This window comes from Haemorhous mexicanus, chromosome W, assembly GCF_027477595.1.
Source record: "Haemorhous mexicanus isolate bHaeMex1 chromosome W, bHaeMex1.pri, whole genome shotgun sequence".
Lineage (NCBI taxonomy): Eukaryota > Metazoa > Chordata > Aves > Passeriformes > Fringillidae > Haemorhous > Haemorhous mexicanus.
Genome location: NC_082380.1, coordinates 6812678 through 6839698, shown reverse-complemented (window position 1 = coordinate 6839698; position 27021 = coordinate 6812678). Strand labels below are relative to the sequence as shown.

At 42.8% G+C, this 27021-nt stretch overlaps 1 protein-coding gene across 3 annotated transcripts; it reads right to left on the bottom strand.

Annotated features, from left to right (window-relative positions):
• Positions 1 to 602: 602 nt before the first annotated feature.
• On the bottom strand, positions 603 to 26610 carry LOC132341438 (uncharacterized). 3 transcript variants are annotated; one of them, XR_009490211.1, is made up of 3 exons: positions 12371 to 13419; positions 11181 to 11368; positions 603 to 8195 (listed from the first exon to the last, which is right to left on the bottom strand). XR_009490211.1 is itself a non-coding variant. In XM_059873019.1 (3 exons), exon 1 carries the CDS (start codon positions 26409 to 26411, stop codon positions 24663 to 24665), a length of 1749 nt encoding a protein of 582 aa, XP_059729002.1. In that variant the 5' UTR covers positions 26412 to 26610; the 3' UTR covers positions 7152 to 8195; positions 11181 to 11368; positions 15021 to 24662. The 3 variants fall into 3 exon arrangements, 2 of the variants coding, with proteins under 2 accessions (XP_059729002.1, XP_059729003.1); XM_059873019.1 differs by lacking the exon at positions 12371 to 13419 and adding an exon at positions 15021 to 26610 and having other exon boundaries at positions 7152 to 8195; XM_059873020.1 differs by lacking the exon at positions 12371 to 13419 and adding an exon at positions 15617 to 26610 and having other exon boundaries at positions 7152 to 8195.
• Between the last annotated feature and the right edge of the window lie 411 nt (positions 26611 to 27021).

Sequence of the window (27021 nt, the reverse complement as noted above, 5' to 3'; positions counted from 1 at the left end):
TAAATAAACAGTTTTTTGCCACTTTTCTCCAAAGAAATATTTTTTTCCCGAACCGGTTGGGGGAAGAGCCACTTGAATTTGCTTTCTAGAGGAAACCCCTTTAGAAGTTTTATCCCAAATTTGCCCTAAACCAAGCATTTAAGCAAAAGAAATGCTATATTTGTCAGGAAAGAGGAGGTGGAGACATTGGGGTTTATGTAAATCAAAATGCAAATTGGTTGCAGCCTCCAGGTGTCTGGAAAGTTGCCACGGCAGCACTCAGTTTGGTCTCCTTAGCTGCAACATTTCACTCATAGTTGAGATACTTGGGTTGAAGCTAGAAGTCAGTAAGTGTGCAGTTTTAAATGATACTAAGAATATAATACATTTCTTCACTAATATTTAAGTAAAAACTTGATAAATCCTAAAAGGTTTAAGATATCTGAATCTTTACATTTAAGATACTCACAAGAAACAAGATTCATCTACACATCGAAACAGATTTCATATGATACACAAGTTGTCAAGTCATTGTGACTAGACTGTGTATTCACAAACAACTCAAACATTTTCTTCATGTTTATTTGGCTGAATTGAAGTGCGCAATAGAATTCTACAACCAATTAAAGTCAGAAAGTGATATGTTTATTGACAGCGCTGGACACTTGGGGAATAACCTCCCAAAGACATATGTAGAATCACAAAGCCCCCAGCTCCCTTATTTATCAAAAAAAGTCTTACATATTCATATAATTTCACAGAACGCTTATACATATTCATTACATAACCCCGCCTACATCTGCTTTGTATTAAAATCTATTATAATGAGTTCAAAGTTCCTTCACGCTTGAGCAATCCTTCACTTCAAATGGGTCAGTGGGTTTTGAAATGGCGAGTGGTCCTTTGAAGTTGAAGTAATAAGCGTCTTCCTGAAGGTGACTTTTTTACCTTTGTGTGTTGGCAGGCTTTCTGACCCCTGGGCTATAGTCCAAGCTCCCCAACTTGGTCTTAGTTGGCTTTGGGGCACAGGTGTAGTCACAGTCCTCTTCTTTTTCACAATTAAATCTGCATTCTTATCCTGCTTCTTCAAACACAGTAAAGACAAACCAGTGATATATTACCCTAGCCTTAACTACTCCATCTGCTAATAATTAACTATTCCTCATTACTTCTATTCTTCTTGGTATACTTTTAATCATTATAAATTGTTTCTATCCTCCTAACTAAATCTAGCTAAACTCTTAACTCTTTCAATTTCTTTAAACCCTTGATTAATTTTCCCCCTTTTTCTATAGGGTTAGTAAATTCTTTTACTAATACAAAGATTCTTCCTCATCTAACCAAGTCATATGGTAAGTATCTTTCAAGGCTATACCATATGCTCTTGACAATGAAGTCAAAACTGCTACTCGTATGTCAGAACTCAGGACATCCCTTTGGGAGTCCGGAGTTGCCGGGACCTCTGCCAGGGGGCTCAGAGACCCTGGCACACAGCCCAGAACACCAGTGGGTTTGATTACGAACCCTGGAGCAAATTGCCACCTTTACATGAAGAGATAAAAGCCACGGCAGTTTAAATAGTGTAAGAATAAAGTAATCACAGGGTGTAAATGTAGGTTTTAGGATTTTTGGTATAGGGGTTTTTGGGGACAAGATGGAGGGTTTTGGGCATGTCTAGCCTTTCTTCTTCTTCTTCTCTACCTCCATCTTCACTGGTGATGTTGGCACTTTCAGATTGGTTTAGAGTAGAAGCTCACTGTTTAACATAGGTGATAGGTATTGGAAAGTAATTGTAAACATGTTATATGTAGTTTGTAGTATATAAAGATAACACTGCCCTGGGGGCAGGCAGAGTGCCTCTGTCTGTCCTGCTGAACGGACCTCGGCTGGGCAGAGAGAAAATTTTATAGATAAGATACAATAAACAACCTTGAGACCGAAAAACTGAAGAGCTTTGACTCATCCTTTGAACACGCGGGCTGAAACAGAGACTTTTAACACAAGTCGGGGTCGCAATCCCTGCAGCCATCGACAGTTGTAGTATCCTCCAATTCTGCATAAGTATTGCAATGGACAAAATTAAGCTTATGCCAACTCGAATGAGCAAAACGATAATTGGATGGATTAGGGTATTAAGTATGCCTGCTGCTTTCAGTGACCATCCAAAAAGTACATCCCACCAATGATGACTTGCTTCTTGTTTTATTCACTGCAAAACCCTGCTAATTTCCTTTGCATCATGATGAACAGTTATTAAAACCTTTTCTCCATTCTCTTTAATTTCTCTCAAGATCTTACTCAGATCTTGATGTTTTATTAACTGCTTTACCAAGGTAAGGTTCATGCCAATATGTGCAGGTGATAAATGGTAATACGTTGTGTAGTTGGCCTTTATCAATTGGTGGGAGACAACTGGTACTGAGTATATAAAATCGCACCCTACAATGTTAATGCAAAAGTTGGAGTGATTTTTTACAGGCAAGTATCTGTCTTCATTTTCTATTTTTACTGAGGCACAGGCAGTTTTCAAGCATACACAGCCCCGACCAATGTATATAAGCACAGTTTTCTGAATGGTGTCTGGATGGATCTCAAAGTGGCATACACCCTGTTCAGTATCTAAACATATGTCTTGAACATCAATGGTATTACTTTCACAGACGAATCCCTACTGTTCTCGAGTAATACAGGATTCTACGTTTACAGTTTGCCATTTCTTCTCTACCATCCTGGCCCATACCCGATGTTCAGAGGGGTAAAGTACTGCCTTCTCACAATTTAATCCTAATGCAATGATAGGGTGGATAACATTGATTGTAGCCGTACATATGGTAAGTACAAAGGCACTGGCTACGTTAGTAATGGGGTCATAAGTAAAATTTACCATGGTCCACCAAGACTGCAGTCTTCTTACTGAACTCGAGGCATTATCCCAAACAACTTTTCGGATTTCAATTGGGAAAATGCCTTCACTTCCTTCTCTTATAACTAAAGACTGTTGACTGCATCCACAACTGTGCTTGTATACAACTAAGACCTAAAGATACATTATCTTGAGCCATACTAAGTGCCTTTACTATTAATTTGTGATCTTGGTCTTCAGCTTCCTTTAAATTTGGTAGGACTTTCAAAACTTGCCATTGGTTAGCTCCTAATGCCAACAAAGATGATTGCAAAGGCTGCCTTATTTTTGCCAAATCACTAGTTGCAGTGGCCAGTTTGTTCATTAATATTTCTGAATCAATTCTGTTCAAAACCCCTAGCCCTGTACCTATCATTCCAGTCAAATCCCTTCGTATTCTGCCTCTAAAATGAGCTTGCTTCTGCAATCATGTTGTCCAAACTTCAAAGGATGTTTTTAGAAAAGGAGAACAAGCTGACTGAATCTTTGAAATGTTCATCTACATCAACAGTTCAACACGCTTGAGGGACCATTCTGGGTTAAACAATAATTGTTGCTGTCCCACGTTTCTGATTACGTACAGTCCAATTTCATAGACTTTGGTTTCAAGCTTAGGTGGCATGGTTGAGGCTTGGGTGCTTGTGGCCAATTTGGTTGTTGTGGTTGTGGTAGGCATGGCATCTATTGTAAATTTGAATGAAAGTCCCATACTACTCTGGCCCCAAATGTACACTACTGTAGCAGTTTGTGTTAGGGTAAAATTATGCCAACACTCCAGTTTGTTGGGATCATTGTTACATATTCCATCTGCCGGTGCAGATGAAACATAAATTTCTCTTGCTTTCTCATGGGTAGTCCCATTGATCATTCAGCATCCTACTTTCATGACCTCTCCTATAATTCTTCGAAGTGTCCATCCTACCTGCCACCTTGACTTTTCATACTGCCACTCATGCTTTTCATACACCCAGTCCCCGTGCATGACTACAGTTGATAGGTTCAGATCTTTGATAACAGAATAACCTCCCATATAGCCAGTGACCCAATTAAAAGCTTTGAACCAAGGCCATTCAACGTTGTTCTGAGTAGAAGTACTTTCCTGAATTATTGTTACAGCTATAAACAAAACTAATGTTCCCAACCGCAATACACTCATTTTGCTTGAGTAAGCTTTAGTTTCAGTTCATTATCACCTGGTGTCACTCTCCAAGGTTCTTCAGGAGCCTTTTTCACTCACTATGGTGAATCCAGGTATTTTGTTCCTTGACTTTGATTGCAATAAAGGTGGGGAGGAGCACCTGGAATGGTCCTTCCCACTGTGGCTCCAAAGTTTTTTCTGCAAAAGACTTAACATACACATAATCTCCAGGCTGTACGTCATCTACTGGCCCATCTAATTCTCTGCTTCAAGACCCAGACACATGATTTTCGATTTCTCTGAGTTGTTTGTTTAGGGCCACCATGTATCTGTGTAGGGTTTCTTCCCCTACTTGGGTAGGTGTTCCATCTTGCACCCCATATGGCCTTCCATACAGTATCTCAAAAGGACTTAATTTCTCTTTTGTCCTAGGTTTAGACCGAATTCACAGTAATGCTAATGGAAGAGCCTGGGGCCAAGGTCATTTTGCTTCTTGCCCCCTAACCTTATAATTTGTTGCTTGGTCAAATAATTCATTTTCTTCACTTGGCCACTTGACTGAGGGTGATATGGAGTGTGAAGCTCCCAGTCTATGCCTAAGTGGCGGCTAATTTGCTGCACAATTTTTGAAATAAAGTGTGGTCTTCTATCTGAGGATAGTGTGTCTGGGACTCCAAAGTATGGCATTATTTCTTGCAACAATGCTTTGGTTACCTCTCACACTTTGCCAGTTCTGGTAGGAAAGCCTTCTGGCCATCCTGAAAAGGTATCTGTTAATACTTATAAATATCAATACCCCCTTTTCTGGGGAGTTCTGAAAAATCAATTTGCCCTTGTCGTCCAGGCCTATAGCCTTTCCTAATTTGTCCAAGCTTTGGTTTGGGGATATTTTTGGGGTTAGTCTGGAGGCAAAGATCACAATTTCGGGTCACTTGAATAATTGTACTTTGTAAATTTCTGGCTAGAATCCTGTCTTTTAAATAGTTATACAAAGCATCAACTCCCCAGTGTGTTTTCGTGTTTTCTGATGTTCCTCTTTTACAAGTGACCATAGTAAATGAGAGGGAATAACAAGTTTTCTTTTTCCTTCCTTTATAACAGCCCACCCTTCCTGGTTATAGCTTGCTTTCTCATTCTTTATTATCTCTTGTGCATGTTTAATACTTTTCCCTTGTGAATTCAGCAGTCTGTTCTTTCCAAATCGCTCCGCTTGCATGCACAACCCCAAATGCATACCTTGAGTCTGTATAAATGTTGATCTATCTTCCTTTTGCCAATTCTAAAGCACAGGTTAAAGCAATTATTTCAGCCTGTTGTGCAGAAGTGTTTGTTGGTAGCAGTCCAGACTCTATTACCTCTCTGCAAGTGGTGACAGCATACCCAGCATATCTCTTTCCACTGATGACAACTGCTCCCATCAGTGAACCAGGTCTCTGTATTATCAAGGGGGGTGTCCTTCAAATCTGGATGACTGGATTAGGTGGCCTTGATAGTTTCCAGGCAATCATGGATCACTGGTTCTTCTGTATCCCTCTGAGAAAAGAAGCTGGGTTCACAAGGTTAGTGACTACAATTTCTACATCCTCTTATTCCACCATTATGGCTTGGTACTTCAGGAACCTTTGTGGGGAAAGCCAGTGTCCGCCTTTTACTTCCAGCACTGCAGACACTGTATGGGACACTAGCACAGTCATCTTCTGGCCCAGGGTGAACTTGCATGCTTCTTGGATATTCAGCACCACTGCAGCAACAGCTCTGAGACACTCTGGCCATCCTTTAGCTGCCACATCCAATTGCTTGGAAAAGTAGGCAACTGCTCTCTGATACGGGCCCAAGTCTTGTGCTCTTGTGCTAGTATCCCCAGGGCAATCCCCTGCTTCTCATGAGAAAACAGAAAAAATGGTTTACTCGCATCCGGGAGTCCTAGAGCTGGAGCTGACATGAGGGTCTTCTTTAACTGGTCGAAGGCGTGCGTAGCTTCTTTTGTCCATTGGAGATCTCTGTTTCCCTCCATGATCAGGGCATACAGGGGTTTAACCAACAGTCCATAATTGTAAATCCACAGCCTACACCACCCGGTCATCCCCAAAAAGGTCCTCAGTTCTTTTAGTGTCTGGGGTTTTGGGGGTCTGACATATTGCTTCTTTGCAGTCTCGCCCTAGAGTCCTTTGTCCAGCATTGACCTCATAACCCAGGTAGATGACTGTTTGCTTTACCACCTGAGCCTTTTTCTGAGATACTCTGTACCCTTGTAAACCCCAAAAGTTCAGGAGGCTTACCATCCAGTCTACGCATGCCTCTTGGTTTCAGGTAGGTATCAGGAGGTTGTCTACATACTGCAACAGCTGTCCTTCTGATGGAGCATCCCAGGACTCTAGATCTCTTGCAAGTTGTTCTCCAAATATCATGGGGCTGTTTTTAAAACCTTAGGGCAATACTGTCCATGTGAGCTGAGTCGTAATGTGCACTCTTGGGATTCTCCCATTCGAAGGCAAAAATTTTCTGGCTGGCTTCACGGAGACAGAGGCAAAAGAAGGCATTTTTCATATGTAAAATGGTAAACCAGGTTAGTTCAGGTGTCAAACATGTCAGCAAGTATAGGTTTGCCACCACTGGGTGCAGATACTCAGTAATCTTGTTAACAGCTCTTAGGTAGGTCCTGTACTACTCAATATGATCACATTTTTAACAGGTAAAATGGGAGTATTAAAATCAGATTGACACTCTTTTAATAGTCCCAGCTGCAGAAAGTTCTCCATTTCCAGCCTAATCCCTTCTCTATCTTCCTTTTTCAAAGGGTACTGTTTGATCCTAACTGGTTGTTTTCCTTCCTTAAGTTTGACTTGCACAGAAGGTGCATTCTTTGCTCTTCCTGGTATGTTAGAGACCCATATCCCAGGAAATAGCTGATCTATTATTTTCTTGTTAATCTCTTCTTCATCCTCAGTTTTGGTTTTACCAGTTGTTAACATTAAGCTTAGCATCTCCACATATTGTTGATTTTTACCTCCAAAATAATCTGCCCATTCTTAAATGTGATCTTTGCTTCCAGCTGCTCCAACAAATCCCTACCCAACAGTGCCTTTGGAGAGTTCAGAGTGAAGGCTGACCTAGAACAGAGACTAAATGGAGTTAAAGAATAAAGTAGGTGTTTATTAGAAGGCCTCAATGGATACACCTTGGGCAGTACAAGAGCCCAGTCAGGGCTGCACCTAAAATGAACCCAAATTGGTCACAAAATGGACGACTGGTCACAGGGTCTCACACTTTTATAAGTTCTGGTCCATTAGCATATTGGAGTTAATTGTCCAACTATAGCTTTCGCTTATGAAGTCCGATCCTTCTTGGTTTTCTATCTTCAGTCCACATTGTTTACACTCTTTGGCCTGAAATTTGGATCATTTGTTCTTAGTCCCCAGCTAGAGAAGGAATTGTTTTGTCTGCCTATTCTGTGGAGAGAGCTTATTATCCCCTAATATGAAGCTCAGAACTACACACTAAAGCAGTACAGAAGCTGAAAAATATAAAAGCTAAAACCTGAGGCATCATTTCCCCCCTTAGAGGCTTGACAAGGACTTCAACTTGCCAAATCTCCATTCTAAATATCTACTAATAATAGGTATTTAAAAAAAGATAAGTATCTAACAATAGTAACCAATGATCAATATAAACATGTAATAATAAACATATAATAACAGATAAATAATAGTAAATAAACATCTAATACTGAATAAATATCTAATAACAGTAAATATCTAACAGTAAATGTGTAATAATAGATAAATATATAATAATATTAATAATAAATAATAATAAACATCTAACAACAGTAATGCACAGTTGGGTATCATGCAAAGAAGAATAATGATTATTGCGAACAGTTCTTTGGGCACAGAAGAGGAATCAGTTAAAACGTTTTCATCTGCATCAGTCTGTTTTTACAGTTGTTTCAGGAGCAGAAGCTTTCTTAACTCTGGAGTAGTGAATCCAGGGTCCTCTGCCAGCAACTTTGACTGTGGTGAGGGTGGCCATCAGAATCTGGAATGGTCCTCTCCACTTGGCTTGTAGAGGATCACTGTCCCACCACTTAATACAGATTTAATCTCGAGGTTGGAAGGGATGTGCAGGTGTGTCCAGTCCTATGGGTCTGGATAGCACCATGTAATTCTGGACCTTCTGCAAAGTGGAACCCAAAGCCATTAGATATTTCTGCAAATCAAGTTTCCCCTTCATGTGAATTTCACCTGGAATGTGAGGAATCTGATACGGTCTGCCATACAGTATTTCATAGGGACTGATGTTATCCCTCCGCCTTGGTTGTATGCAGATTCTCAGTAAAGCTATAGGCAATGCTTGAACCTATGTCATGGATGTTTCCTGACAAATTTTACTAATTTGTGTTTTAAGGGTTCCATTCCTATGTTCAACTTTATCACTCGCTTGGGGTCTATAAGGTGTTTGCAGATCCCAAGTCATTCCCAAAATCCAGCTAACTTCCTTAACCACAGTTGCAACAAAGTGTGGTGTTGGATGACATCCCCAAGGGTACCCCAAACCATGGAATTATATGATTGAGCAAAATTTTTACTACTTCCTTGGCTGTGTTAGTGCAACAGGGGTAGGCTTCCGGCCATCCACTGAAGGTGTCAATTAATATCAATATGTACCAGTATCACTCTTTGCGTGGTAACTCCACAAAATCTATTTGACAGTAATCTCCAGGAAGATCCCCTACATTTGTTACTCCTAGCAGAACTCTTTTCTTTGTGTAAGAGTTGTTTTTACAGCAGATTTTTTTTACTGATATTGTGCTGATTGTACAATATCAGTCATTCCCTTTCCTATTGCTGCCTTTTTTAGATGTTTCAAAAGATTTTCAGCCCCAAAATGTGTGTTTTCATGTTCTCTCTTGAATTGCGGAAAATGAAAACAAACTCCATAACTTTGTAAAAGTTGTAAAGCTGGTATGTCTATTATAGCGCTGAACGCATGTGGGGATCACTCCTCTTAAAAGACATGCTTACCTCTGGGAACTCCAGATCCCTTTTTTATCTCCCTTACTAATCCATATGCATGGAATTTCACAATAGGTTCATACATACACATTTTACTGATTTTGTGTTACACTTGCAGCTAGTTTTTTATCAGAAAGTACAGAAAGAATTCCTGGGTCACCCTGCCCTGCCTCATGCAGTCTCTTCGTCTGTTTATCCTTCGGCTGAAGCAGTTTCTTTGAGCATAGGTTTTTGCGAGAACAGGCAGTCAGACCAAACAGCTATGTTTTCAAGCCATAGACTTCAAAGTTCAAGCCCCCCCCCCTTATCTCTAATTCAAAGATGTACATTTTACCTAAATCAAAATGGATTTCTACTCTGGATAATTTCCACTCTGTCTCATTCTCTCCCTTTCCTAAAAAAATAAGTAAATTCTTTTAGTTAATGCAAATCCCTATGATAAGTGTCTCTTAATGCTTTACCATGTACATTTGATAAGGAGGTTAACATAGCCACTCGTTGCAGTATTCTCCAATTCCAAATTAGCAATATAAAGGATAACCCTAAACTTGCTCCAACTAATATTAACAAAACTACAATGGGGTGACAACTTATTACAGATCCCATTTGCAGTTAGTGACCACCCAAAGATTACAGACCACCAGTGATGATCTGCATTTTGTTTTATTTTTTTTGAGAATTCAGGTTATTTCTTTTGTATCATGTCGGACAGTAATTAGGATTTTTAATCTGCTATTTTTGGATTTTCATCAAGATCTCTAATAGGTAATTGTTTTACCAATGTGAGGTCCATTCCAATAAGAGTAAGTGATAGTCTGTGATGCATTGTGTAATTGGTTTTAATCAGCTGGTGGGATGTCACTGGGGCCAAATACAAAAAAATCACACCAGATAATCTTAACAAAATTACAAATACAAAAATTAGAATGATTTCTACCAGGCAAAATAACATTGTTGTTATCAATTTTTACATTAGCACAAGAACATCTCAAGCATACGCAACCTTTACCAGGATATACAAGTACAGTTTTCTGATCAGTGACTGGATGAATCTCTAAGTGGCAAATACTTTGTTCATTGTCAAGACACACATCTTGAGCATTAATAGTATTGCTTTCACAAATGAATCCTAGTTGTTCCCTAGTAGCACATAATTCTAAGTTTACTGTTTGCCATTTTTCATTCACCTTTCGTGCCTACACTCTATGTTCTGAAGGGTAGAGCACCGTTTTCTCATTATTTAATCCTAGTGCAATGATGGGGTGGATAACGTAAACAGTGGCATTATGTATAGTAAGCACAAAGGCAGTGGCCACATTAGAAGCAGGATCATAGGTGAAATATACCATAGTCCACCAGGATTAAAACTTCCTTTCAAAATCAAACGCAGTATCCCAGAAAACCCTCTGAATTTCAGCTGGAAAATCACCTTCACCCCCTTCCCATATGATCAAAGCTGCTGTTGCCTGCATCCATAACTGTGCTTGTATACAACTGAAAGCTAAAGACACATTATCTTGAACTGTACTAAGCGCTTCTACTCTTAACTTGTGGTCTTGGTCCCTGGCCTTCTCCCACTTTGGCAGTACTTTTGAAATCTGCCACTGGCTAGTTCCTAATGTCAATAGAGATGACTGTAAAGGCTGTTTCAATTTTGCTAGACCATCTGCTGCAGTGACCAGCTTGTTCATTAGTATTTCTGAATCAATTCCATTTAAAACTCCCAATCCTGTCCCTAATATCCCAGTTAGATCCCTTCTTATTCTACTCCTGAGGTGTACTTGTCTTTGTAACCATGTTGTCCAGTCCTCAAAGGATGTTCTTAGGAAAGAGGAGCAGGCTGGTTGGATTTTTGAGATGTTAATTTGCATTAGCAATTCCCTTTAACTGTCCATAGTTCTCGTTCCTGCCACTCCTGCTCCTCATATACCTGATTCCCGTGGATTACTACAGTGGATAGGTTTAAATCTTTTATCTCAGAAGGTTCTCCCATGGATCCAGTATACTGATTAAAAGCCTGGGACCAAGGCCATTCAGTATCACTTTGGATAGAGGTACTCTCTAATTCTAAGACTCCAATTATAATTATATACAAAACAATTCTGTAAATGAAATTACAAACTACCCCCGGCCACAATATACTCACTTTGCCTGAGTAAGTTTTAGTCTCAGTTCATTGTCTCCTGGTGTCACTCTCCAAGGGCCTTCTGGGGCCTTCTTCACTCGAGAGTGGTGGATCCAGGCATTCTGCTCCTTGATCATGATTGCGGTGAAGGTGGTAAGCACCTGGAATCGTCCTTCCCGCTGTGGTTCCAAAGTCTTTTCTGTAAGAGACTTAACATATACATAATCCTCAGGCTGTATGTTATGTACTGGTCCATCTAGCTCTCTGCTCTGAGTTCCAGCCACGTTTCTCAATTTCTCTGAGCTGTTTGCTTAAAGCCACTGTGTAGGTGGCCAATGTTACCTTGCAATATGGGTGGCCATTCCCTTTTGTATTCCATATGGTCTTCCATAAAGCATTTCAAAGGGACTCAGCCTTTCTTTAGTTCTAGAATTAGTTTGAATTCACAACAGTGCCAGTGGAAGAGCTTGGGGCCAGGGTAGATTAACTTCTTGCCCCAGTCTTACAATCTGCTGCTTAATCAAATAATTAATTTTCTCCACTTGGCCGCTCGATTGGGGGCTGTATGGAGGGTGAAGTTCCCAATCTATGCCCAGGTGGCTACTAATCTGTTGCACTATTTTGGAAATGAAATGTGATCCTCTATCCTAGGATACTGTGGCTGGAACTCCGAAGTGTGGTATTGTTTCTTGTAATAATACCCTGCTCACCTCTCAAGCCTTGACAGTTCTGGTGGGGAACGCTTTGGCCACCCTGAAAAATGTATCTGTCAATACTAGTAAATACTGGTACCTGCCTTTCCTTGGGAGTTCTGAAAAGTCAATTTGCCACTGCTGTTCAGGCCCATGGCTCCTCCCAGTCTGACTAAGTTTTGGTCTGGGGGTATTTTTGGGGTTAGTCTGGAGGCAAAGATCACACTGTCGAGTCACTTGAGTAATAGTAGCATATACATACCTGGAAATGATTGTTACAATCAAATAGGTGTTAAGGGCATCTATTCCCCAGTGTGTTTTTTTGGTTCTCCTCCCTTACTAGTGACCATAACAAACGGGAAGGGATTACCAGCTTCCCTTCAATGGTAGCCTACCTTTCTTGGTTGCATGTCCATTTTTGAGCTTTGATTAGTTTTCTACCTTTCTTATTATATTCTGGCTTGCCTTCAAGGGAAATTTGTCCATCTGGAATTAGGGCTCTTTCAATAGTTACCTCACCTTTTGCTGCTTCCTTTGCCTCTCTATCCGCCAGCTCATTTCCTTCTTCCAATTATGAGCTCACTCTCTGGTGTGCCTTAATATGCATAACTGCTACCTTTTCAGGCAGCTGAACTGCTTCCAGCACCTGGATTATCTCTTGCACATATTTGATGTTCTTTCCTTGTGAAGTCCACAGTCCCCTCTCTTTCCAGATGGCTCCATGTGCATGCACAACTCCAAATGCATACCTCGAGTCTGTATAGATGTTTATTCTCTTTCCTTTTGCCATTTCTAAGGCACGAGTCAGTGCAATTATCTCGGCCTTCTGCGCAGAGGTGCCTGTTGGTAAAGGTCCGGATTCTATTACCTCTCTGCATGTAGTCACTGCGTATACAGCATGTCGCTTTCCACTGGCAACATAGCTACTCCCATCAGCGAACCAGGTCTCTGCATCGTCCAAAGGAGTGTCCTTTTAGGTCTGGGCGGCTGGAGTAGGTAGCTTCAACGGTCTCCAGGCAATCGTGGTGTACTGCTTCTAATTGATTTCCACTGAGAAAAGAAGCTGGGTTGTCAATATTAGTTCTTCCATCATGATTGCCTTGTATTCTAGGAACCTCTGTGGTGAAAGCCAGTGGCCACCCTTCATTTCCAGTACTGCAGACACTGTGTGGGACACTAGCACAGTCATTTTCTGTCCCAGGGTAAACTTGCGCGCCTCTTGAATATTCTGCACATTCTGCTTGACTGCGGCTACAGCTGTGAGGCAACCTGGCCATCCTTTGGGCGTTGCATCTAGTTGCTTGGAAAAGTAAGCAACTGCTCTCCGATATGGACCCAAATAGAAAGAATAGTTTACTTACATCCAGAAGTCCCAAAGCTGGAGCTGACATGAGGGCACTCTTTAGCTGGTGAAAGGTCCATGTGGCTTCCTTTGTCCACTGGAGATCTCTATCTGACCAACAGTCCCTTATTATAAACCCACAGCCAGTACCACCCTGCCATGCCTAAGAAGGTTTGGAGTTCCTTTATCGTCTGGGGTTTCGGGATTTGGCATATGGCTTCCTTGCGTGCCTGCCCTAAAGTCTGTCGCCCAGCAGTAACCTTGTTCCCCAGGTCACTACCTGTGCCTTTTTCTTTAATACTCTGTATCCTTGGAGTCCTAGGAAATTTAAAAGGCTTCTTCCTTCTTCCTGTGGAGCTTCCCAGGACTCTGGATCTTTTGCAAGTTGTTCCCCAAACAGAGTGGGGGAATTTTGAAGCCTTGAAGGCCTTGAAGCACACAATCCATGTGAGCTGGGTTTTGTTCCCACTTTTAGGGCTTTCCCATTTGAATGCAAAAATTTTCTGTCTGGCTTCATGGATAGGGAGGCAAAAGAAGGCATCTTTCAGAACTGAAATGGTAAACCAGGTTAGCTCAGGTGCTAAACATGTTAGCAAGATGTATGAGTTTGCCACCACCAGGTGCAGATCAGGCTTTTACGGCCTGACCCTAACTGGTTGTTTTCCTTAACTTGCACAGAAGGTGCATTCGATGCCCTCCCTGGTATGTTAGAAGCCCATACTCCAGGAAATACTGGATCCATTATTTTCTTGTTAATTTCATCCTTATTTTCAATTTCAGTTGCACTAATTGTTACAGTTAAGCCTAGTATGTCTACATAATGTTGATCCTTTAACTCCAGAATAATCTCCACATCTTTAAATCTGATCTTTGCTTCCAGCTGCTCCCACAAGTCCCTACCCAACAGGACCTTTGGAGAGTTGGGCATATACAAAAACCTATTAATATTTTGATGGCTTGCAAAGTATGCTTTTTCAGATTGGCCAGTTGCCTCCTTACCATAACATAATCATCTGTTATAGGCATCAAGGCTTTATTTAACACTGAGTATGCTGCTCCCATGTCTACTAAAAACTCTACTCTTTTAGTTCCCATCTTTCTACCCCATCCCAACTCTTTGCCTCAATTCAAAGTCCTGGGGTACAAAATAGGCTGATCACACTCAGCTTTAATTATTTCTGTTGGGTTTCTTAAATTACTTGAAACTCTCTTTTCTAATAATTCAAACACCCTCTTACTTCTTTGCTTCTCACAAAAGGTTGCTACTAAAATCCTTATACCTCTCTGAGTAGCCTTTGTTTCCTTAGAATAACGCAAATGACAAAATGCCTGTCTTGGTCTCCTCCACCTAAACTCTGTTTTACAAAATCTCAGTCTTTTCCAGTTCTCTTCCTGCACAATCTAATTAGAGCATTGTTTCCACTGACACTCACTTTTCTGCCTTGCAAAAGGCTGTGCTTGTTACAGCAAAAACTCTGATATGCCTACAAAAACAGGACCCCCCCCACCCTACCCCACCTCCTATCTCAAATTCAAGAGAGTCAGGGCTTAAGTTGCTGTGGGAGGGGAATTCCTGGAATTCCTTTAATTCATTTTACCACAGTTAGACATAAATCACCATACTGCAGTTTTTCTGCGTAAAATGCTACACTTGTGTCCTGGTTTAGGGCAAATTTGGGAGAGAATCCCCAAAAAGGGCTTCTCCAGAAAACAAACCCACACGGCCCCTCCCCCCAACTGGTTCGGGAAGAATTCCTCGGAGAGAAGTGGAAAGAACCTGTTTATTTGACAAACACAGCACCCCCCAACACACAAAATGAAAAATACCGGATGACACCACTCTTTCACCGCTCTGAAAAAGATGGCAAATTCAGAAAGTCTCTCCTGGGGGTGGTCGCTGTTATCAGTCCCTCCCGCGCTTAGGCAGCTGCTGCAGTCACAAGGTGTAAACTCTCTCTCGGTATTTCCCAAGTCCCAGTCCGGAGCAGGTCAGTAGGTCCAAACAGGAGAGGTGAAACAGTCCAGGAAGGAATTTGGACTGTTTAGCTAAATTAACTAATGAGAAGAGGGAAAAGAGCAAGAGCAAGCAAAAGCAAAGCAGAAGCAAAGCAGAAGCAAGAGCAAAAGCAAAACGCAGCGCAAAAAGCAAAAAAAGCAGCACTATGTACTGGTGCTATCTGTATGTCCCGCTGAGTGGCTGATAAGAGGCCCAAAACAAAACTTTCACTCTGCCAGTCTTAAAGGCACAGAACATAATATCCAGCATAAATTACACACACGAATGGGGATAACAGTCAACCTAGGACATTCCACCCCTTATCCCATATCGTCAAACAATTTCCTCCTATCTCATGTCTATATGGTTTAGTGTACAGACAATGGCAATAACATAGCAAACAATGATATTTGCATATCATTCTCACCTCACAATCCGATCTCCCTGAGGTACACATCGTGTCGTTCCATCTCTTTGCATTATCCACCATGTGCAACCAGGTCCCTGAGCAAAGACAACCCCCAAGGCTGTTCTTGAAATGAGTCCCATTGTCTGACTCAATCCACTCAGGGGTTCCATGTCTCCACAGGACTTGCTTTTCAAGGCCTAGGGTGGTGTTTCGGGCAGTGGCATGAGACACACGGTAGGTTTCCAACTATCCAGTGGTGGCTTCTACCATGGTCAGCACATAGTGCTTGCCTTGGCTTGTCTGGGGCAGTGTGATGTAGTCAATCTGCCAGGCCTCCCCATACTTGTACTTGGACCACCGCCCACCATACCACAGGGGCTTCACTCGCTTGGCTTGCTTGATGGCAGCACACGTCTCACAGTCATGGATAACCTGAGAAATACTGTCCATGGTTAGATCCACCCCTTGGTCTCGTGCCCACTTATAGGTGGCATCCCTGCCCTGATGACCTGAGGCATCATGGGCCCACCAAGCTAGGAATAACTCTCCCTTGTGTTGCCAATCTAGGTCTATCTTTGACACCCCTATCTTTGCAGCCTGGTCTACCTGCTCATTGTGTTGGTGCTCCTCATTAGCTCTGCTCTCGGGGACATGGGCATCTACATGGCCGACCTTCGCAGGTAGCTTCCCTACCCTGGTAGAAATGTCTTTCCACTTATCAGCAGCCCACATTGGTTTTTCCCTATGCTGCCAATTGGCCTTTTTCTACCTCTCCAGCCATCCCCACAGAGCATTAGCTACTATCCATGAATCAGTGTAAAGGTAGAGCTTTGGCCATTTCTCTCTCTCAGCAATGTCCAGGGCCAGCTGAACAGCTTTGAGTTCAGTGAGTTGGCTCGATCCACCTTCTCCTTCGGTGGCTTGAGTGACCTGTCATGTGGGGCTCCATATGGCTGCTTTCCACTTCCAGTTCATCCCTACGATGCGACAGGAACCATCCGTGAAAAGAGCGTAGCGTGTTTCCTCTGGTGGCAGTTGGTTATATGGAGGAGCCTCTTCAGCCCGTGTCACTGGTTCTGGTTCTTCATCTGTGACACCGAAATTCTCACCTTCGGGCCAATTTGTAATTACCTCCAAAATCCCCGGGTGATTCAGTTTACCTATACGGGCCTGCTGAGTGATAAGGGCAATCCACTTGCTCCATGTAGTGTCAGTGGCATGGTGAGTGGAAGGAACCTTGCCTTTGAACATCCACCCCAGCACCGGCAGTCGGGGTGCCAGGAGGAGTTGTGCTTCCGTGCCAATCACCTCTAAGGCAGCTTGTACTCCTTCACAGGCAGCCAAGATTTCTTTCTTGGTTGGAGTATAGTTGGCTTCGGACCCTCTGTAGCTTGGACTCCAAAATCCTGGTGGTCGACCACAAGTCTCCCCAGGCACCTTCTGCCAAAGGCTCCAGGACAAGCCATGGTTCCCGGCTGCAGAATAGAGCATGTTCTTCACATCTGGTCCTGTCCTGACCGGACCAAGGGCTACTGCATGGGCAATTTCCTGCTTGATCTGGGCGAAAGCTTGTTGTTGCTCAGGGCCCCAGTGGAAATTGTTCTTCTTGCAGGTGACCAGGTAAAGAGGGCTTACGATCTGACTGTACTCAGGAAGGTGCATTCTCCAAAAGCCTATGGCACCTGGGAAAGCTTGTGTCTCCTTATTGGTTGGTGGAAACATTGCTGTGATCTTGTTAATGACATCAGTAGGAATCTGACGCCGTCCATCCTGCCACTTCACTCCTAGGAACTGAATCTCACGAGCTGGTCCTTTTACTTTGCTCCTTTTAATGGTGAAACCAGCTCCCAGGAGGATTTAAATGATTTTCTGTCCTTTCTCAAACACTTCTGCAGCTGTGTTCCCCCACACAATGATGTCATCAATATACTGTTGGTGTTCTGGAGCCTCACCCTTTTCCAGTGCAGTCTGGATCAGTCCATGGCAGATAGTGGGACTGTGCTTCCACCCCTGGGGCAATTGGTTCCAGGTATACTGCACTCCCGTCCAGGTGAAAGCAAACTGAGGCCTGCATTCTGCTGCCAGAGGAATGGAGAAAAATGCATTGGCGATGTCAATAGTGGCATATCACTTTGCTGCCTTGGACTCTAACTTGTACTGGAGCTCTAATATGTCTGGCACGGCAGCGCTCAGTGGTGGAGTCACTTCATTCAATGCACGGTAGTCCACAGTCAATCTCCATTCTCCTTCAGATTTACGCACAGGCCAAATGGGGCTGTTGAAGGGTGTGTGGGTCTTGCTGACCACCCCTTTGAGACAGAGTTGAAATTTTCCAGGTTCCAGAGTGGAAATCCATTTTGATTTAGGTTAAATGTACATCTTTTAGTTAGGCCTTGGAATCTTAGCTGTTTAATCTGAGCTCAGAGAAATTGCTTCAGTGAAAGACAGAGATAAGGGGGGGGAGACAAGTCAACTTGACCTAGGAATTCTTTCTGATAACAAAAGAACTAGCGCTAAATGTCACGCAAAGTCTGTAAAATGAATATGTATGAACCTATTGTGAAATTGTATGCATATGTATTTGGGGAGAAAGATAAAAAGGGACCTGAAGATCCCAGAAGCACGCATGCCTTTTAAGGGGAGTAATCCCCGCATACGTCCAGCCCTGCAATAAACATACCAAGTTTACAACTTTTACAAAGTTGTGGAGTTTTTGATTTTCTCCGCAAAACATTCTGGTGAGGCAGGCAGGGGATTCCGTCTCTGTCTCCGCAGGGCAGGAGGGATAGAGGGACCTCCTAGGCGCGCCCCGGAATCTCCCCGGAGGAGCTCCGCTGTCTCACTTTGCCTTCTGCGGAGACAGACAAGGACCTGCTGGCGTGCGGAGGATTCGGTATGTATTAAGAAGGCCCCCGGGAGATAGGAAGGCTGAATAAGTCACTCAGAGAGGTCTGAGTGCTCAGCCTGTGCCTGCAGGCAGACCGGTCAATAGAGCGACTGAGAGGCGGGAGTTCACTGTCCGATAGAGCGGCCACTAGCAATCCTGGGGGTGAGTTCGAGTGAACTCGTGCATGTGTGTAGCGTCCGGACACTGTATTGTTGTGTAGTTAATGCATGGTGTGTGTTTGTAATTGTGTGAGTGCATGATGTACAAAGAGAGTATATCTACAGTGCGGGGGAGTTTCTACCCGCAACTGAAAGAGCTGCGCGAAGCCTGAGGCACCGGCCGGGGCAGGCTGTGGGAGCAGAGAGTGCTCTGCAGAGAAGTAGAACAAGTAGAGAAACGTTAATCAAAATGTGTACTGGGTTTAAAAGTAGTAATTTGTGTAGATTGGGCACATTTTAACCGTGAGTATGAGCTCAGAGAGTTCCTCTGCCCTAGCAGTAAGACTTTATCTCTCAAATTTTGCTGTGTGCTGTTATTTTGATTGTGTCCAGAGTGTGTGAAGACCAGAGGAAGCTCGTGTGAGTAAATGCTGAAGTGTATTGTATTCTGTGTTGTGTTGAGAAAAGTGGGCACTTTGAGAGATATGTCCTTTCCCGGTGAATTTGTGTAGTTCTTCTCCCACATTGCGGTAATTTGATGCTCGAATTGTATAGTGGTGTTTGTAGAGATTTTAAGATTTTGTTTGCAACAAATGTAGCATTTTACACAGAAGAACTAGAGTATAATGATTTATGTTTAACTGTGGTAAAACGAACTAAAGGAATTCCAAGAATACCCCCCACACAGCAATTCCAGCCCTGACTTGTGAATTTGAGATAAGGGGGGGAGCAGTGTGTGTCTGTGTTTGTGGGCATATCAAAGTTTTTGCTGTAACAAGCACAGCCTATTGCAAGGCAGTAAAGTGAGTGTCAGTAAAAATGCTTGAATTAGATTGTGCGAGAAGAGAACTAGAAAAGACTGAAATTTTCTAAAACAGAGTTTAGATAGAAGAAATTAATGAGTTTACAAGACTTCAGTTAGTAATATAGTCAGTTTGAACTGAAAACAGCCCGCCTGTAGAGGTTAAGTGATTAACGCCGAAGTGATAAACAAAATAGCCTGCAAGCAATTCCTCAGAGCTTTTAGTGCATTGAGAAGCTAGCACGTTGTGTGCAGAGTTTCTGTGCCTTAAGTATAAATTTAAAGTTCCTGATCAAGCCAATTCAGAAATTGAGATTGTAAAGCTTATGTGTAGAAGATCACATCTAATGCCTGCCACCTGAAAATCTGTGTGTAGAAAAAACTGAGAAAAGAAGACACTGTGAAGCTTGGGTAGAAACAAGATAGTATAAAGAGAAAGAAAAAATGAGAACTAACCAGAGCAAAGAAGTTCCTGAACTAACCCCTTTGGGAGGGGCTCACTGAGAGAAAGCTGCCAGTAGGGGCAGCTCAGAAAAAAAAGATTTATAATACCTTATTTTAGTTAATGCTGTTTTAAAATAAAAAATGAAATGAAATAAAGTCCCATATGTTAATGTAGTTTTATTTTAAGAATTCACCCAAAATGGCAGAGTAACTGTAAGTTCAGAGCTCCCTCTGACCTACTGGTGTTAGCCCTTGAAAAAGCAAACAAAGCAAAGAGAAAGCAAATCAAACGTGTTGTTCAGCATGCAGCATAAGATAGCAATGTATGAAGTCAGAGACAGTTTATCATAGTGAAATGCAAACCGATTACAACTTGCAAAATAAGTACATATAATTTATTAAAGACTCCTCCTAAAGTAATAGAAGATAAAGAAGACTTCCCCAAAAGGGAAGAGGGCTCAGGCTCCAAAGGTATACCCATTCGCACCCATCCCCCTCCTGGCAGTTCATCCAGAACTAGGAAGTAACAAACCCCTCTTCGAGAGGCAGTGAGACCAGAAAAAAAGAAAAGAGTGGAATTTTAGTTGATACAGGAGCCATATATTCAGTTTTAAATAAAGCTTTAGTACCTGTGGAGAACCATTATGTTATAATGTGGAGAACAACTGACCAGTCTGGGAAGGGATACTTTTGCAAATCTTTGAAGTAACATGTGTACTTAGAAGCTTTTGCATATGCCCAATTCTCTAAACATTCCCAAATGGGGGGGGGTTACTCCAGAAGCAAATGATATAAAGATGTTAAGCTTAACATTAACAGCCATTGAAATTAAGAAAGAAATTAGTAAAGAGATATTAGAACAAGTATTTTCAGAAGTATAAGCTTCTGCTGTACCAGAGAGGGTGAAGAATACACCCCCCCCCCCATAGTAAAAAAGCATAAGAAAAGAACACAACCAGTGAGAATTAAGCAGTACCCCCTGAAAAGAAGATAAGGAAGAAATCAGCCCAAAAACCAATAGCACTGGATTGAGGGCTGTCAATAAGATAACAAATAATTTATACCCTGTAGTAGTAAATCTATATACTTTACTAACTTGTTTAACACCTGAGCTAACCTGATTTACTGTTTTAAATCTGAAAGATGCCTTCTTTTGCCTCCCTATCCACAAAACCAGCCAGAAAATTTTTGCATTCAAATGAGAAAGCCCTGAAAGCAGTGCAAAACCCAGCTCACATAGTCCATGTGCCTCAAGGCTTCGAAATTCCCCCATTCGGTTTAGGAGCAACTTGCAAAAGATCTAGAGTCCTAGAAAGCTCCACAAGGAAAAAGAAAGCTGTTGCAGTACGTAGATGACCCTCTAGTAGCCACTCAGATGAAAGAAGCATATGTGGCCTAGACAGTAAGCCCTTTGAATCTCCTAAGACTCCAAAGATACAGAGTATCAAAGAAAAAAGCACAAGTAGTGAAACCGAAAGTAATCTACCTGGAGTATGAGATGAGTGCTGAGCAACGAACTCTAAGGCAAACTCGCAAAGAAGCCATATGCCAAACCCCAAAACCCCAGACAATAAAAGAACTCCGAACCTTCTTGGGCATGGCAGAGTAGTGCCGGCTGTGAGTTTATAATTATAGACTGCTCGTCAAACCCCTCTATGCTCTTATTGCCAATAGAAACAGAGACCTCCAGTGGACGAAAAAAGCCACACAGGCCTTTCACCAGCTAAAGAGTGCCCTCATGTCAGCTCCAGCCCTGAGACTTCCAGATGTAAGTAAACCATTCTTTCTATTTTCCCATGAAAAACAGAAAATTGCCTTGAGAATACTGGCCCAAGACTTAAGTCCATACCAGAGGGCAGCTGCTTACTTCTCCAAGCAACTAGATGCAACAGCCAAAAGATGGCCAAGTTGCCTCAGAGCTGTAGCAGTAGTCGTGCTGAATATTCAAGAAGCATGCAAGTTTACCCTGAGACAAAGAATGACTGTGCTAGTATCCCATACAGTGTCCACAGTACTAGAAGTAAAGAGTGGCCATTAGCTTTCACCACAGAAGTTCCTGAAATACCAAGCCATCATGGTAGAGCAAGATGATGTAGAAATAGTGGTGACTAATATTGTCAACCCAGCTTCCTTTCTCAGTAGAAATCAAAGAAAAGCGGTGCACCACGATTGCCTAGAGACCATTGAAGCTACTTACTCCAGCTGCCCAGACTTAAAGGACACTCCTTTAGACGATGCAGAGACATGGTTCACTGACAAGAGTAGCTACATTGCCAATAGAAAGCGACATGCTGAGTATGCAGTGACCACCTACAAAGAAGTAATAGAATCCGGACCCTTACCAACAGGCACCTCTGCGCAGAAAGCCAAGATAATTGCCCTGACCCGTGCCTTAGAAATAGCAAAAAGAAAGAAGTAAACATCTACACAGACTCGAAGTATGCATTCAGAGTCGTGCATGCACATAGAACCATCTAGAAAGAGAGGAGACTTCTGACCTCACAAAGAAAGAACATCAAACATGCACAAGAGATAATCCAGCTGTTAGAAGCAGTTCAGCTGCCTGAAAAAGTAGCAATTATGCATATCAAGGCACACCAAAGAGTGAGCTCATAATTAGAAGAAAAAAATGAGCTGGCAGATAGAGAGGCAAAAGAAGCAGCAAAAAGTGAAGTAACTATTGAAAGAGCCCTAATTCCAGATAGTCAAATTTCCCTTGAAAGTAAGCCAGAATATAATAAGAAAAATAGAAAATTAATTGAAAATCAAAAAAGGATGTATAACCAAGAAGAGTGGGCTACCATTGAAAAGAAGCTGGTAATCCCTTCCCATTTATTGTAGTCACTAGTAAAAGAAGAGCACCAGAAAGCACAATGGAGAATAAATGCCCTATACACCTACTTGATTAAAAGAATAGTTGCTAAGAATTTATATGCCACTATTACTCAAGTGACCCGACAGTGTGATCTTTGCCTCCAGACTAACCCCAAAAATGCTCCCAAGCCGAAACTTGGTCAGATTAAGAGAAGCCATAGGCCTGGACAGCAGTGGCAAATTGACTTTTCAGAACTCCCAAGGAAAGGGGGGTATCAGTATTTATTAGTATTAACAGATAGATTTTCAGAGTAGCCAGAAGCATTCCCCACCAGAACTGTCAAAGCTCAAGAGGCGACCAAAGTGTTACTACAAAAAATAATACCACGCTTCAGAGTTCCAGCCACAATATCCTCAGATAGAAGATCACATTTCATTTCCAAAATGAAACAGCTCAGAGAAATTGAAAAACATGTGGCTGGAGCACGGAGCAGAGAGCTAGATGAGCCAGTACATAACATACAGCCTAGAGATTATGTATATGTTAAATCTCTTACAGAGAAAACTTTAGAACCACAGTGAGAGAGACCGTTCCAGGTGCTTCTCACCACCTTCACCGCAATCAAGATCAAAGACCAGAATGCCTAGATCCATCACTCTCGAGTGAAGAAGGCCCCAGAAACCCCCTTAGAGAGTGACATCAAGGGACAATGAACTGAGACTAAAGCTTACATGAGCAAAAATGAGTATATTGCAGTCGAAAGTAGTTCATACTTTCGCTTGCAAAATTGTTTTGTATATATTTATAACTGATCTTGCTAATTTAGAATTAGAGAATACTACAATGAGTAGCTATGTTAACATCCCTATCAAATGTACATGACAAAGCATTGAGAGACACCTATTGTCATAAGAGTCTGCATTAAGTAAAAGAATTTACTTATTTTCTAGGAAAGGGGGGAATGAGACAGAGTTGAAATTTTCCAGGTTCCAGAGTGGAAATCCATTATGATTTAAGTTAAATGTACATCTTTTAGTTAAGCCTTGGAATCTTAGCTGTTTAGTCTGAGCTCAGAGAAATTGCTTCAGTGAAAGACAGAGATAAGGGGGGGGAGACAAGTCAACTTGACCTAGGAATTCTTTCTGATAACAAAAGAACTAGCGCTAATTGTCACGCAAAGTCTGTAAAATGAATATGTATGAACCTATTGTGAAATTGTATGCATATGTATTTGGAGAGAAAGATAAAAAGAGACCTGAAGATCCCAGAAGCACGCATGCCTTTTACGGGGAGTAATCCCGGCATGCGTCCAGCGCTGCAATAAATATACCGGCTTTACAACTTTTACAAAGTTGTAGAGTTTTTGATTTTCTCCGCAAAACACCTTTGCTCTCCAGCTCTTGGATCATCTTATGGATGGGGAACACAGCATCTTGAGTGGTTCTATACTGCCGTCGATGCACTGTGGAAGTGGCAATTGGCACCTGTTGCTCTTCCACCTTCAGAAGTCCTACTGCAGATGGATTCTCAGACAGTCCAGGCAAGGTGCTCAATTGCTGGATGCCCTCTGTCACTACAGCGGGTCTCCCAAATGCCCACCTGAGTCCTTTTGGGTCCTTGAAATACCCACTTCAAAGGTAATCTATGCCCAAAATACATGGGGCATCTGGGCCAGTCACAATAGGGTGTTTCTTCCACTCATTTCCCGTCAGGCTTACATCCGCTTCCACCAAAGTGAAATCCTGGGATCCCCCTGTCACACCAGCAATAGAAACAGACTCTGTCCCCACATGTCTCGAAGGGATTAATGTACATTGAGCACCAGTGTCAACCAAAGCTTTATACTCCTGTGGTTCCGATGTGCTAGGCCAACGAATCCACACAGACCACAAAACACGATTTTCCCTAGCCTCTACCTGGCTAGAGGCAGGGCCCTTCTAAGCCTGGTCATCCTTCTTTCATTGGGCATATGTCTTGGATGTTCCTTCAAGGGGGTCAGACATGTCGTCATCATCATCATATCTGGCAGTTCGGCTATGGGCAACTGGAGCTGGTTTCCTTTTGGTGGAACTCCCTCTCTGAGTCCTGTCTTCCTTCAATTCACACACCCGTCGTGCCAGAGCAGCAGTAGATTTCCCATCCCATCTCCTCATGTTCTCTCCACTATCATGCAGGAAGAACCACAGCTCAGCTCGTGGGGTGTACCTTCTCTCTCCATCTGGGGAACGTCTGTATTGGGCACTAGGACCTCTGATCTGTACTGCTGAGATTTGGAGAAGGTCTTCCTTAATCTCCTCTCTGAGCTTCTTGTGATTCTCCTCTATCTTGTCCTCTAACTTCTGCAGACGTGTTTCCACTGCTGCAAATCTGGCATGTGTTGGGCCATGCACAGCGTCTGCATATGCTCGGAGCTTCTTTGCCATATCCAGCATGGTCTCATCCCTCTCATCCCGCTTCATTATGGCTAAGGCAGAAGCATATTCATGTGGCCTGAGTGGTACAAGTTTCCGCCACATCACAGACGTGCATGGTACCAAGTCTGGGTTCCTAGTTGTTACGTCACCTGAGAAGACAATCTCTGCCACTGCCATTTCTCTCAAGCGTTGGATCCCTTGCTCTATGGTCTTCCCCTGGGTTTGCTGCATATAAAGACCATCTGCACACAGGTATCTTTGTGCAACACTATCCAAGACCCGTGCCCAGAAGCTGTGAGGATTAACCCCCCTCATCATTCCTTGGTCGATGACAGGATCATGTGACAGGGATCCCAAATGCCTCTCTTCAGTGCCATCCAGAATTGTGTCCTCACCTGCAGCATCCCAGAGACGGACTAACCAACTAATTATGGATTCATCAGGTCGCCGGGTGTAATCCTTCCTTAGGCCACGGAGGTCCTTCAGGGAAAAGGTCTCCATATTGGCTTCTGATCTTGCACCTGCTTCTTTGACTTCTGATTTTACATCAGGAGGCGCTGAGGATCCTTCTCCTGCATCATCATCATCATCCACTGTTCGATTAGTCTTGTCTGTGCATTTTCCACTTCTAGAGCTAGTAGCAACAACCACTGGTTTAGCTGCTGGCTTAGGCTCGCTATCTAGCTCGGCTGCTGGCTTTGAGCCTGGGATGTTGGCTGCAGCCTGAGTGACTGGGATAGCTGCTGATTTATCTCCCTGCCCCCCTGCCTCTGTCTGCTGCCCGACAGTATCTAGAAATGTGCGATAAGCATATGCCAAGGCCCAGCTCACTGCAATGATCTTTTTCTCCTTAGGGTCATCCTGGTACTTCTCTTTCAGGTATTTCCCCACCTCAGCTGGGTTCTGAATTTGTTCATGGAGAAAATCCCAGACTATAGGGTCAGAAAATTCCTTCAGGATTTGGCCCATATTCTCCCATTTCCCACACCACTTAGGATTTTCCACACCTGGGTCTACTCCTGAGTCAGGGGTCTCATCAGCCTGTCTAGAAATCTCAGCCCTCATTCTAGAGATGCAGCAGACTGTGTAGAAGAAGCTTACCAGATTGAATACCAGAAAGATGGTCTCTTTAACATTCAGGGGAAACTGAACATTCTCCAATAGTGATGTAACAGATTCAGAGGAGAAGAAGGAAAGCAAAGGCTGAAAAGCCTCATCCCCTGCTCCTCTTCTAACAAACTGGATGCATAACCATAACCATGAACCATTCACAACTGGAGCAGACCCCAACATGTTTATAAACTTCTTACAAGCTATTACCACCAATCCCAGCAGGATAGCTATTCTGGTCACTGCCCCTCTGCTGTAAAAGCTACGTATTAGGGACAATACCACAGCTATTTCTGGATAAGAAAATAAACCAAGGGACCATAGAGGTATTAAATCTCAAAAAACCCTAGGGACCAGAAATGCATGCAAGCCTTTACTCCAATAGACATTATGAATTCAAAAAGCATGGCTATTAACTGCTTTATACTGACACAGAGTAATGGCAATCAAAATGCACTCAAAACAGGGTTTTTAGACTCTCTCTCGAGCCCCGCGCTCTGGGCGCCAAAATTTGTCCTGGTTTAGGGCAAATTTGGGAGAGAATCCCCAAAAAGGGCTTCTCCAGAAAACAAACCCAAATGGCCCCTCCCCCCAACTGGTTCGGGAAGAATTCCTCGGAGAGAAGTGGAAAGAACCTGTTTATTTGACAAACACAGCACCCCCCAACACACAAAATGAAAAATACCGGATGACACCACTCTTTCACCGCTCTGAAAAAGATGGCAAATTCAGAAAGTCTCTCCTGGGGGTGGTCGCTGTTATCAGTCCCTCCCGCGCTTAGGCAGCTGCTGCA

Bases quoted from the DNA above. Each gene is read 5' to 3' on its own strand.
- LOC132341438 (XM_059873019.1), bottom strand. From the start codon at position 26,411: ATGTTGGGGTCTGCTCCAGTTGTGAATGGTTCATGGTTATGGTTATGC.